The sequence below is a fragment of the Phoenix dactylifera genome, chromosome 6, assembly GCF_051530095.1.
Source record: "Phoenix dactylifera cultivar Ajwa chromosome 6, Ajwa_hap1_PhDact_Kaust_v1.1, whole genome shotgun sequence".
Lineage (NCBI taxonomy): Eukaryota > Viridiplantae > Streptophyta > Magnoliopsida > Arecales > Arecaceae > Phoenix > Phoenix dactylifera.
Window position 1 is genome coordinate 36,063,131 of NC_143195.1, and position 14,329 is coordinate 36,077,459.

At 36.1% G+C, this 14,329-nt stretch overlaps 1 protein-coding gene across 1 annotated transcript; it reads left to right on the forward strand.

The window, feature by feature from the left end:
* The first annotated feature begins 201 nt into the window (after positions 1-201).
* LOC120108319 (secretory carrier-associated membrane protein 4) lies at positions 202-14,253 on the forward strand. Its single transcript, XM_039121907.3, has 12 exons — positions 202-365; positions 1,158-1,268; positions 1,353-1,415; positions 1,670-1,703; positions 1,818-1,940; positions 3,320-3,382; positions 3,461-3,554; positions 3,918-3,963; positions 4,047-4,114; positions 8,264-8,312; positions 8,640-8,705; positions 12,586-14,253. The coding sequence occupies exons 1-12, from the start codon at positions 306-308 to the stop codon at positions 12,616-12,618; spliced, it is 810 nt and encodes a 269-aa protein (XP_038977835.3). The 5' UTR covers positions 202-305; the 3' UTR covers positions 12,619-14,253.
* The last annotated feature ends 76 nt before the right edge of the window (positions 14,254-14,329 follow it).

Genomic DNA, 14,329 nt, shown 5'->3' on the forward strand with positions numbered 1-14,329 from the left:
TTCGCGTCCGAAAGAAATCTTTTTTTTTTTAATTTAGCGTCGATAGGATCAGCGAATAATTCGCCGCAATATCATTCCGAATTCCGATCCCGTCGGCATTTATATACCGTCGAGCGCGTGGAGTGGCAAAGACGTAAATTATCGGCGTCATGTTTCCTCGTTTCTTTTGACTCCCGTCGCCTTCACTATATAGCCTTCTTGTCGGGTTGAAAAGGCAAAGAGGAAGAGACAGAGAAGGGTTTGAAGTCCCCATCCCATCGGCTCTTCCCTGCGAAAACGTTTTGCGCGATTCGGTCAAAGAGACTATGGCGCGCCGCGACGATACCAACCCCTTCGACGAAGAAGAAGAAGTCAATCCCTTCTCCGTAACGTCACCATCCCCTTCTTTCTCCATATAAATAAATATCCATCTCCCTCTCTTTCTCTTTTGAATTTCTTCCCTGTTTTGCATGATCTTTCTTTGATTTTTTTAATCTAGAATTACCGATTTTCTTGCAGTCGAATTGATACAAACGGAAATGAATAGATAAAATATTCCTGGAAAAAAATATATCACTCCCATTTTATGGAATCTCGTATAGAATATAAAAAAACGATCCAATTATTATGATACTACGATCGGATTGTGTACCCAAAAAAAAAGGACTCAGGGTTACGTCTGCTCTTTATGAATGAGATAGAGACAGAATAATCAGGAGCAGTATAGAATTTCCTTTTTTTTATTGGTCTAAATTGGATCTTGACCTCTGTTTTCGACTCGGGAGATTGGATATTTACATTGAAAATTCTTGAAAGAAACCCTAGCGTAAATCGGAACATAAAACCCTAATCCTCACCGTACTTAAGGTGATTCTGCGGTTGCCATGCACTCTTGATCGGTGGAATGTGATGATGGGACTGGGATTCTAGATATTCTCTATGGAAGAGTTCTTGATTGATTTTAAATTATATGGTTGTTTAACTTGATTTTTTATTGTGGGTATTCTCCCGCAAGAAACCCATCCTAGTTTCCCCATTGTTCCGGAAATTTCTGCAGGAGTGTGTAAGCTAGTGTGCTTTTACTATTTAATGTTTAAAATATTCTTTTTCATTGTCTGAGATAATTTTGTTGTTAATTTCAATTCTTGTAATGGGGAAGCTGATGTTTTGCATTGCAGAAGGGTGCAGGTCCTGGTTCAAAATTGCGTTTCCCTTCACTGTCATCTCTGCCTCTGGGTTTTGGCAATAAACATGATGCTACTGTTGACATACCACTGGAGACAATGAATGTATGAGATGCTGTTTCACAGGTTTTTGGGGTTAACTTAGCTCTTTGTCGAGCTGATTGTGGGATTTTGTGTTGGTCTGTGTAGGATACAAAGAAGAAGGCAAAAGAACTTGCAACATTGGAAGCGGATCTGAAAAGGAGAGAAACGGTCAGCCTATGACTAATTCATTACTAATTTCATTCAAAGTCATTTATTCCATTTTTGTTGCCATCAATCTTCGGCCATTTCCTTTTGCTTCATTTTTCTTGTTAAAATAAATCCCCTAAAAATCAGTGTTATACATAGCTGAAAATATCACATTGTCATCAAGCTTTTGATTTCTTTTTCCATTTTCTTTTTTATATAATTTGCAATACATTATCTTGGTTAAAAGTTAAAAGACACTTTGTGTGCTATTTCAGGCCATTAAACGCAGGGAGGATGCTTTATCAAGTGGTAGGTTTTGAAGTTTCTAACCAATTTATGCGTTAACGTGACTGGTGTAGAGTAGGCACTTCATTTGATGATGGTTTATCAGTGGTCATATGTGCCTGTATCTTGTCAACACAGGTGGCGTTTCTACGGAGGAGAAGAACTGGCCTCCCTTTTTCCCAATCATTCATCATGACATAGCTAAGGAGATACCGGTACATGCTCAGAGGTTGCAATATCTGGCTTTTGCAAGCTGGCTGGGTATGGGATTTACTTTATGCTTTCCCAAATAGGTCTTCACTCCATATTTTTTTCACTGAAGTATATGACACTTATGTATACTCAGTTACTTTTTAGTTCTTTTTGACTATTTCTGAAGAAGTATACTCAAGGTATTCTCGCTTTCTTCTTCATTAAGGAAAAAAGCTACTATATAAGTGTATCGTGGTTGTAGAGCTGCACAACATGATAATTATAGACTTTATTTTTTTATAACTTAAATCTATTCTTACATTTTATGTCCAGCTTTCCTATTATTATGTCATTCATATACTGAACTATTTTGATTTATTAATTGCTTAATTAACCAGGATTTTCTTATGATTGTTTTATAATACTCCTATCATCTTTTTGATACCCTTATTGATAGGTGTCACTCTGCTATTCCTTTAATATTCTTGGATATTACTAGAGGGCAGCATTTTAATATAGGCAAAAGTAAGCAAATAAGTTTGAAATCCTCTTGTTAGAGCAGTTTCTTGGGAGATTTGGAGGGAAAAAAAAACAGATGATGCTTATTTGAAGATGCATTGTCGATGATGGTCAAATTTATCTAGATGATAGAGTTGGATAAGACTTCTTTAAGTTCCTATATTATTTATTCAAATGGCTATAGGAAGAATGTGACTAATCTCTCTTCTAGATTTGTTACACCTGAATCAACAAAAGCACTGTAGCCTTCAAGGTTTTCGACCTTTATCTCGATGAAGACCCTGTATGTAGAGCCTTGGTAGATTGAGAGAGATATTTGTGATGCTACTAGGCTGAGTGACCTAGTGTACTTTGGTTGCAATGGAAACAAAATTTTCAACGAAGTCAAGCACTTTTCATTAATGGATGGACTTGCTATGCGGTAGATGATTAAACTATAAACTTGGATTAGAAGGTTTTTATAACAATTTTGTTTTAACAGTTAATTCCCTTTGGTGATTCTCCACATTTAGCTTTTGATGGCGGTGGGTGGTATCTTTTTGCTCCAGTTTTGTGTTATTTGTTATTTAGTTACGGATCTTGCATACAAGTTAGTTACTTCACAGAATAGTATATGCATTTCATTGGTCTAATCTCTTATGACACTTCCACCTATTTTTGGTTGCTCTTTGAAAAATGCCTTTCCAGACCAGTTTGGTGCTAGTAAGTCAGATGTCAGCCAATCCTTGATGCTTGTTGATCTTCATCATTTTTCCGGAATGTCTTCTTTAAGTATATAATTCCTTATACTCAAACTTGGGAACATATGGGTGTTGAAAGATCTATTGCACAATCATGGTTCACATATGCTATCAATGCACTACATTTATATTATGCCATTCTTCTACCCATTATAATTCATGAGTACGTATATATACTGGCACTTTCAGGGATAGTTCTTTGTCTTGTATGGAATGTCACTGCAGTGATCGTCTGTTGGATTAGAGGTGGAGGTAAGCTTGAGAATACTAGTCTTGTGCATTTATGCTGTAGTCTTCCTTATAGGTTTACTTTACTGTTTCTATCTACAGGGATTATAATCTTCTTCCTTGCGACTATTTATGCTTCACTTGGATGCCCTCTTTCATATGTGCTCTGGTACAGGCCTCTTTATCGTGCAATGAGGTAGGCTGTTAGAAGTTACTAGTGTCAGATTGATTATACTTCCAATTCTTGTTGTTGATGTTGAATTCTACATTAGATTTTCATGGTTATATTATGTCAAGCCAAGCTTATACAAATTGAGGATTTATCTTGGCTAAAGGGAGCTATTCCTGCTAGTGATATGGCATCTATTTGGTAAATGACAGGAAGAATAGATTGGTTTATTTAAATCCATGCACGCACACACTAAATAAATTTTTGGTATTAGAAATTAATGGAACATCTGATTTTTGTCTTGATTGATTGGCTTCATTTTGCACTGTTGCATAAATCAAAAGGAGTTGATTCAATTAGTTGTTGCTTATTTGTTGTTTTTCTAATCAGGACTAATAGTGCATTGAAGTTTGGCTGGTTTTTCCTTGTGTACCTGGTAATTCCTATTGATGACCTCTTGTGAACTACCAACTGATTTGTCTCTTGCTGATATTTTTTGCTCATGTTGTCATGGTGCAGTTCCACATTGGTTTCTGTATCTTTGCTGCTATTGCTCCTCCAATTTTATTTCAGGGAAAGTCATTGACGTAAGTCATCCTGCTTGTTTTTGATTTTCATAGTGAAGCAGTTTTAGTTTGGAATCTTTGCTGAATAGTTTCATCAAAACAATATCTTTTATTTTATAGAGATTGAATTTTATTTCCTGGCTGATTTAAAAGAGTAGTATGGAAGCAAATATATTTTCACAATAGACCATAACTTCTTCATCAAACCCAATGCTTTTTTAAAATTAATTCCATGATTGTTGTTGTATTAAAGAACCTTGGTTTCATATGTTTGTAAAAGCCTCTTTTAAATCATATCCTAATAGATTGAGAGCACTAGAATTACAGCATATTGTTTTTACGTTGGTCAATAACCATGATACATTTCCATACTATATCATGGTATGCTAGTCAGATGCTAGGCCACATGCCAGGCTCATTAGAAGGGGGTGAAAAAGGAGTGTGCCTGTGCAGAGTGTCATGCATTGGTATGGACAGCATGATACATAGGTATTTATCCCTTGTACCATGCCCATGTTTGGGCAGTAGGTAAGCAACATATAATACAGAATGGTGCAAATTGACAATTAATTCCCTACGAATGCAAGAGGAATGGTGCATGTGCTAATTTTCATGTGTCTCTTTATATCAAGGTTTTTAAGTTTTGGTAGAGACTGAACTGAAATGGAACCCCCAATTTTGGGTTTTGGTTTGGCTGTAAATATGGGTTTCAGTCCAGTTTCAATAGTTTTGGATGAAATTAACTGAAACCCGCCATGCATGCTTTTTCTGTTTCTTTTCTTGATGTTTCAATCTGATTGGGGCCATTTCCTTATTTATTTTGGGCTAAATAGTATCATTTTTCTATGGTTTCTTTCTTTTCTTGAGTTAAATGAGGGAATCAGTAACAAAGATAACTGGGCTAAGGCTTTTGAAGATGCCTTTATTATAATATTTTATATAGATTATTGTGAATAATTAAACACAATGCCTGTCATAGAAGTAACATCTTTTTCTAAATAAAACAAAATATCATTCTGTAGTATACGTGCGAGATTATATAATCACTTTGCCTCAAAATATGAGAAAGAAATGTCTGAATTAGATATATTTCTGAGTTCTCCTAAAAATTGAAGAAAATTATTTGAATACGCTAGGCTCTAAAAAACTTATTATTTGCTAAATATACTGAATTTCAAAGAACTGAAGTTCAACAAGTAAATTCAATACATGAAATGTTTGCAATATGTAATACTCGTATATTTAATGAATTCCACTTATATGCAAGTCAACTTCAACCTAGAATTATCAAATATGCTCCTATATGTGACACAATATTACCCCAAAATATTGTAGAATTACTTTTCTTGGCTTCTTGTATTTTCCTTTTGTTGTCAAGCTTTTTTGATTTCTCTTTTTATTTGACTTTAGAATCGAGAACAGAACTTCCTACATTACTAAAATTGCCAAAATTGAAACTCCATACCTAGCCAAAATCGAAACTGACATCGAATTTCCTAACCTACCTTGATTTGACTGGTCTATATTTAGAAACTTAAACCGAATTTTCAAACCTACTATGAATCTTCCTATTTCTTTGGTGAATGGTTGCTCATCAGTGTAGAACTCAATGAGACACGACTCGGTACAAATGAATTAGAATAACTTGGATCGAGAACAACCATCACTCAGTTTTTGACTGCATGATTTGACATCTAATATGCAAGTTGACATCAAGATTAGCCAAACTAGCGCCAAAACTTGTACTGGCCAGGTACTAAGTCAATACAGTATGCTAAGTAATTAGTGTACCAACATAGTATGCTTGACCATGCTAGTTGGGCTTTGCTCCATGCAAAAGTCCTATTCTTCTTCTCGTGATTCTCTCCATTAAGAACTCAACGGGGAGGGGGGGAGAGAGAGGGGTACCTGATGGCATTAGCATCGAGGCCAAGACACTTGAGGGCCTTTGAAGGCTTGGCCTTCGTCATTGTTGTTGGTTGAAAAGGCCAAAGATGTGGCAGAGGTGGAGAAAGTTGAGGTTGTAGGAGGGAGGTGGAATGATGACAAAGGGCTCGATGAGGTTTGGGGCAATTGGCAGGGGCAGGTACGAGCATGGAGATTAATGCGAAAGAGAGGGAGGGAGGGAGGGAGGGAGGGAGGGAGAGAGATTTTGAGTTTAGGGAGCTTATAAGGAGAAAAGACTTCAATTTGGCCCTTGAACTATTTGAATTGCTTAGAATCGGGCGGAACAAGTTGGTTCAGCCTAATTTGGGGTTATTCGGCCTTTGCCCAAATTGGAAGGGCAAACCATCCTAGTTCCACTTTTGTTTGGTATGCTCCGAATCGGTTGGTTTGGGGTGGTTCAACGAATCCTAGTCAAGATAGATCTGTTCCCTTATATCCTTAGTGATAATAATCTCTTATGGTGCAGTTTGGTGACCTAAATGGGATCGCCGAGATGATCTCAGAACACTAGTGATCCTTATTTCGGAATAATCTGATCTCCAATGATCTAAAATTACCGTATTTTGTATGATATGTTTTAGCCATGGTACATCATACTGGCCCGATAGTACAAGGTATATCATACTGTACCGGTTCGGTATCGGTACTCGGTATGGGTGGCATACTGACACTCGATACGCCAAAAAAATTTCGGATATCCTTTTAAATATCGGATTTTGCATGAATATCCTTCCAAAATTGATATTTGCATGTATACCCTCATAAAACTCTGTTATTGTATAAATGTCTGTAATATAACGGTTGTTTTAACGGCGTTAAGAAAAATCACATTTATATTAATTAAAAATAAAATAAAATATTAAAATTATGCTATTGTCTCTGTCTTCTTTCTCTGCTATCGGGATCGCGATCTATTTGCATGTCTACCCATTAAGAGTATTTCAGTCATTTTAATTTGAAACCGTTAATTTTTTAACGTCGTTAGATAGCATGGATACATATGCAAAAACAAAAATAAAAAAAGGGTAGAATGACAAAACAAGTGTTTTACGAGGGTATATATGCAAATATCAATTTTGGAAGGGTATTCGTGCAAAATTCGATATTTAGGAGGATATTCATGCAAAAAACCCTATTTATTATGATAGAATTAATATATTTATTTATATTTATAATATATTATTTTTTAATAACAATATTTTGATTAGGAAAATAAGCAAAATAGAAATCATATATTAAGTAATTTCATAATATAAATATAAAGTACAATAATATACTTATGTTATAACTTAAATTATAATCAAATAATAATATGATTAATAATACATTATAATATGATATATATTATAAATACAATATATGGAATATTGATATAATATAATATATATAATATTGATGTAATGTATTGCGTATATTGATATACTAATTATTTTCACTGGACTAAGGGGCATTTTTATCTCCAAATTTCAGTCCATGATCACTGCCCTGTGGTGATCTTGCATACCTGATCTCATGGATGAGTTTCTCGTCACTTGATTGGGCGGTGATTTGAGGAGGGAGGGTGATTTGGGATCAATGCCATGTAGGATTATCATGGTGTAACTAAACGTGGTGATCTTATTACTTCCACCCACATCACCTTTGATCTCGAGATGGTCGCCCCATACTAAATGCCCTCTATGAGTGGGGGAAATAGCATGTCCATTGATCAGCCACAGGATGCCATTCACAAATTTAAATTCTGGTTCATGAGAAGCACCTATTAGGTGTAACTTTGGCCCACAACTGAGTAAATTTTTTGAGGCACAACTTGTATATGTCTAATACATAGAAGATAGTATTGTGGATTAGATTTGTGGACAATTGGCGCTAGATATAACAGTCACCAGATGAACATTTATTTCTAAAGCATGCACTTGCTTGAGCACATTATATTATTGAAAGATGGTTAAGTTTATGAAATCTTCTTAATCTTATTTTCACTGGTCATTTTCTGTTTAAAATGTAAAAGGAAGAAAGGAGATGAACACGGGGAGAAGATAACCTTACAAAGAGAGTAGGTTTTTGTTTTGTTATGCAAACATTATCTCGTATAGCATTTTGACACTAAATATGCTTATGTGCGATTCTTCAGTTTATCTGTCAACATTTTAGTGCTGTCTTATTCCGTGAAGATGTGTTGGCCTCTGTGTTATTAATGGGAAGTTCTTTTTCTGCTATCAGGGGTATCTTGGCTGTGATTGATGCTATCTCAGATCAAGTGTTGGTGGGGGTAAGTCATAGTACATGACTGAGTGCATAGCTGTTATTGTTTTCTTAGGAATGTTATCTCAGCTGTAGAAGGTATGATGTTATTGAAAAACATGAGCCCGGCATTTTTTTTCCTCCAAGTATGCCTATAGGCCTTATACCTGTAGCCTAAAGTAAAATTTTATATTTTTGTGATGTTGATTATTTCATAATCTCTTTAGTAGTAGTGCAATATAAAGAGCAAAAAAAAATTTCATCTTATGTGTGTAATTGTTAAATTAATTATCCTCTTTCTAATCAATTCATGTTTATGTCAAATAAAATTTAATCTTCCTTGCTGTGATTGCAGGTCTTTTACTTGGTCGGATTTGGCTTATTTTGCTTAGAAACACTTATAAGCCTGTGGGTACTTCAGGTGAGTGGCAAAACCTGCATTAGTTTTGTTTAATGTAACAGGCCACACCCATGCACATATATGAACCTATCCACATGCATATGTGTGTACATATATGTATATTTGTATGTACATGTTCATGTACATGTATATATATGCATCTTGATGTGTTCTATTATAACTGCTTGTTAACATTAAACTTGAAATTGTATATGTAAGTCGAGACACAAAATACCATCCACTTGAGCTTCAATCTCAACTCAAACTATCAATCACATGCACAAGAAGAGAGCAAGAGTTGAGGAAGGGAGCAAAACTTAACATGCCCATAGCATGGAATAGGGAAGGGAAATCGAATCTGTCTCTTTAACTGTATACAATGTCTTTTGGAAGGAAGAAAGGGAGTGGGAATCTCCATGCAGTTCATAAGTTCTCCTCAACAATATCAGACTATAAAGGATGACATTAGGAAGAAAGGATTTCCTAGTTGAGCGCCTCTTCCCTTTGTCCTATCAATATTTAGCAAGGAAGCACAGGGCTTTCTTTGTGAGAAATGTGTATAGGAGGGATGACCAACTGTACTTGCACAAAATGGAGACCAAGATGTCTGCCTTATCAATCTCGTTCCTTCCATGTCCCTCTCTTTTAATAGTACAATGATGAGCTTTTGCTATGTAAGAATTTAATGATGGCTGGGTTTAGAGAAAAAGCTGATTTGTTTGAAGTGAATAGAATCAGTAGGAGAGGTTTCTTCTTTATATATCATGTTCTGAGTATTGTAAGAGCATGGTTCAAAATAATAATATTGTTTAAATGCCTTAAAAAGTGTTCTGTATGCCTGTCATACGGTTCAGTTTCCACCAAACATGTAGGACTGAAAATAGGCCAAACCTGGCCAAACTCGTGTGTTGGGTCCATCTCCAGGTTGGACTATAAGACTTGGGTTAGCTAGCGTCCATAGAAAAGTTTGATGGTCACTTTCCAGTCTGTATCTGAACCAAGATTGGGATTAGTCCTACCAACATTGGCCTATCTCAAGCCTTGCCATTACCAAGGATTCATGTCAAGTGGAAGTAACCATCTTTTGGCCATCTCCTAGCGGAGGGTGAGAGAGAAGTACTAATGTTGGCAATGATGAAGAAGAAGCAACCGATAAAGAAAGCAGCAACAGATGAATCCAGTGTTTAGGTGGAGGGCGTGGAGGAGGGTCAAGAAGGGAGAGAAGTAGAGGATGAAGAAGACCTCTTGCATTGAGAATGCCAATGAAGAATTTAAACTTGTTTGGTTTTTGTAGTAGATCAAGGTCGTAGATCAAAGAAGAGAAGTGGGAGCGGGGCAGTTGGAGAAACAATGAGAGAGGGTTGGCAGTGGATAATTAAGGAGAAGGGAAGGGGAAAAGATGGGTGTATAGAGAAGGTGTGGTTCAACTATTGAGAAAGGATAAGTGAGGGTTGGTAGTAGATGAGAATGGAGAAAGGGAGGAGAAGGATGAAAGAGGGTTGGTAGTGGATGAGAAAAGAGACGGGAGAGGATATATATAGGTTTTATTTTTCAGTTGAGGGGTTAATGTATACCTGTAATTTGAACCAAGTAAATTGAATGGATAATGTGTGACTAGATGCATACTCATTTAAATCTGGGTAAGTGGGTCAAATTCTGGCCCTTTGGATTCCCTAAACACTCCAAATCCCAACTTCTCGGGCATGGACTTTATCGGACATGGGCTGGACCTGGGTCCATTGACAATCCCAATGAAACTTTTTGTAGAATTGCTTTTGCTTCTGTTTCTTACAGATATAATCTTTGAACTATCTTTTGTTTCTACTGCAAGGTGTTACTGCTTACTGCAAAGAGTTCTTGGCGTATTCATTCTTTTGCTTATTGTTTTAACATGTCAGGCATTCAGGTTGTAATCAATATGGTGCTGTGTGCAATTACTAAATGTATAAGATAAGAGTCCCTTATTTCATTTAGTCAACAATTAAGTTTGGAGAGTGTTGTTAAGATGATGGATTCCTTGGCATATGGCTGAGCTATTATAGTAATTTCATTTTCATGTTTTTCCCCTCTCTTTTTGTAATGTGCACCAGTATTCTAAATTGAAGTTGTTTATTGAAGTTGTTTTTGCTCTAATTAGGTGTTTGTTGCCCATACAGGTTCTTTAATAAATTCTTAACTAAATAAGCTCATGATTGTAATAGATATAGCCAATTCTCATGATAGGACCAAGATGATGATTTACTTCGGTTTTTTCGTTTTACTTATTTGATGGGTTTTATCTGCAATCTTAACTAAGTTGCAATGATCTTTTCAGTGTAATGTATTGATATTTAGGACAAATGAACAATGCGATTATATTGTTCTTATGTCTTGTATTTCTTGGGTTATCATCTCCCATTCTAGAAATTTTAGACCATCGCCTGTTTGATGGTCAAATAGATTTCTATAATATTCCTTTATTTGTAAAAAAATGGTGAAATGGTCAAATAGAAATTCCAAAATGTATAATCTCCCATTCTAGTAAATGAGGTAGGAACATGAAGGTGGAGCAGCTGGTTTCAAGTGTATCAAAACATGATGGAAAGCAACTAATAATCATACATAAAATAGATTTTAGATATTTAGAAAATCATTTGGAATCTCTGGGCTCCCTCCTTATGGTGTGATTATGGTTATGCAATCAATCACATTTTTTATTGGTATTTATTATTAATTTTTCCCCGTATGCTTCCAAATATTGGGAAATTGATCTAATTTTAAGGGATTTCTTGGGTGTGCATTTGATTCAACATTTTGGCTTATACTTTGTACTTTGGAGATGAATGCTATCCTGTGTATTAAATATTCTTTTTCAATTGTCATCTAGAGTTACCAAATCTAAGGGAACCTTAGGGTACTGCTCTAGCTGCATCGGCTATGTATAACCAAAAAGGTAGGGTTTTTACAAGCCAGTTAGCCTTTTAAGTTTCTTGACTGGCTTCTCTCTGGTCAAAAAATTTCTTTGGTTTGGATCTCAACACTTAGGGGGTTGACATTAGGGTAAGATATATGAGATGAGACTTCTTGGTTAAGGTCCTTAGGTTTGATAATGCCTGATTGCATGGGAGCCAGGTTTTCTAGCAACATGGGTTTCGCTGAACTTCTTGTTGCCTTTGATGCATTTATATAATTCTACCTTTTAAATTCAAATGCTGTAACTGGTTGTGCATTGTTAGGTTTGGAGGAGGTTGGGTGCATAAATGTTCCTTGCTCATTGGCAATCTTGTGTCTTTGCACATATATGTAGGCGGCGGTGCAGATCTTGCCATGAATTTCTACTCTTTGCTGTTGTCATAAACTGTAATTTTGCTTCTTTTGAGGGTTAGCCCAACATCAGTGTCCATAATTTCTTTGATTTTCTTGATAACATTTTTCATATTACTGATTATAAATGAATGATATGTGCTGATAAATCCTGTATATCGTATATCTATCAACCAACCTTGTGGCCTTTTTATCCATCTTTTTTTCTAAAAAAAAAAAAACTGAAATATGTCAATTATATGCATGGTAAACAGGATCTTGAAACCTCTCGTTATAAATTTTCAAGTTAGGCTATTTGATTGGTATGTTATGTAGATTCATTATGCTCTATGGTCAACACTAAATTGTTGAAAACCAATGTTTAACTGTCAGGCATCAGCATGCCAAAGCTTGTGCATCTTTGCACTGTGAATTCCAAGTGTAACTATTAATGAAATCATGCTTGTAGATATTCACACAGAGACCATTACATGAGAGTGTTCATTGTCGTGAACAATCTGGACTGCATTCTTAGAAGCATTTGGATATATACTGGATCATTTTTGACTGCTTCTATATGTTTCAGCTGACAGCTGTTGGCTGTTTTTGCTGTGTGCAGAAAGTTTACATTCATTTCAGAAGGCAGAAATGAAGATGGTGCTGGGAGCAAACATGAAACCTTTAATTCATTATCCTGTTGCTTGAGCTGTCTACGCCACATTCTTTCTTATATTCTCTCTCTCTCTCTCTCTCTCTCACACACACACACACACACACACACATTCTCTGTTATTCTTTTTCCGTTTTTTAGAAAAAAAATGTTGTTTGATGAAGGGGTGCAAATGCTTGGCAGAGTACAAAATGATTCCAATTCTTTCTTCTGTTATTTTTGTATCAATAAGGTCTCCTCTGCTTTTTGCCTGAGGTCTGGGGTTATTAATATGAAACATCATGTTTCTGTTGCATTTTCCAAGATCTTTATCTGGTGAAGGTTTCCAGAAGTTGCGGGTTGAACTTAATGTCATCAACCCTTTTCTTTGGGTTTTTCTTCTTTTTTTTTTTCCTTTTGTGTGTGACTGCAGCTGTATGCTCTTTGGTTTTAGTTGCTGCGATTTGAGGTTTGTGAAGTGGGATTTAGGGCATTCCAATGACAGGCATATGGATTGTGTCAGGATCAAGCATTGCCTCATTACTGGATCCTTGGGTCTCCTTTATGACTTTGTTAGGATCATCTTATTAGTCTGATAACATTCAAAGACCTCAGGCAACCCGTAAGTGGCTTTCACGATTCCTTAACCAACACAAGTTGTTTTCATGGGTAAAAGCGAAATCTATTACCAATATCACTATTGTCATTACTGTCGAATGCAAATTATAATTATTAACAACACATTGTGATCATAGTTATGTTTACATTAACAGTTCCAATGTAAAGGTTAAATGTGGGGGGTTGTTAGTTCCTTCTGTTGTAATGCGAAATATAGAATGATCTTGAAGGTAAAGAAGACTAATGAGACAAAAAGGTGCCTTGAAATTTTGTGAACCACCCTCCAGATGCCGCTGCTCTGACTTTGTATTTATCCATTTAGATGGGTTGGACAGCCCCATTGAGGAGGATGTGGTGGTTCCCTTGGAGCCTCGGTAAAATCATGGATTCATGAAATATTGTTCCTAGGTATCACCTGAGGCAATGGAGTTCAAGTTTCTTTCATCTGTTTCCAGGAAAGTTATGCTATGACTGTAAGTATCTGAAATATTTTCCATATATTATTTGTTGCATGCACTTGAAGTGCGTCTGCAGATGTTTCTAAATGCAACTAGAATTTGAATGGGATGCTGCTTGCCTGCACTTTCTAAATGTCTGCTTCACCTTAAAATTTAAGAAATCAGCTGTCTGAATTCTTTCTAAATTATCAGTGCCACAATTCATTTATTACATCCATACTATCTCCAATTATCCGCTTAAATACAAATTCTAACAGCTAAATCATGGCTTGCATTTGTAATAATGCGATGTGTAGTGTAGCATGTCTCCTAACCCACTTACTATCATCTGCAGTTTTATGAATCATTTATGATATCAGGTTTATAGACGGGCCCTCAGTGTAGAATGTTTCGATCATCAACCTCCAAAGTTTTTGTCTGTTAACAAGAGACAAAAGAAGTAACATTTCTACCTGTATCAAACATTCTTCTGGCGGGGTGGGGGCCCAGTGAGGGCTGCTATGCGAGGGCGGGCTTGTCCCTTCCTCCCTCCTTCCTCTTTTTTAAAGCAAAAAAAAAAAAAGACTTATCATTTCTGGTGGCCGGGCCTTGGGTACAGGATATGGAGATAGGGCTTGGGCCGGTCTAATCTTTTGCAT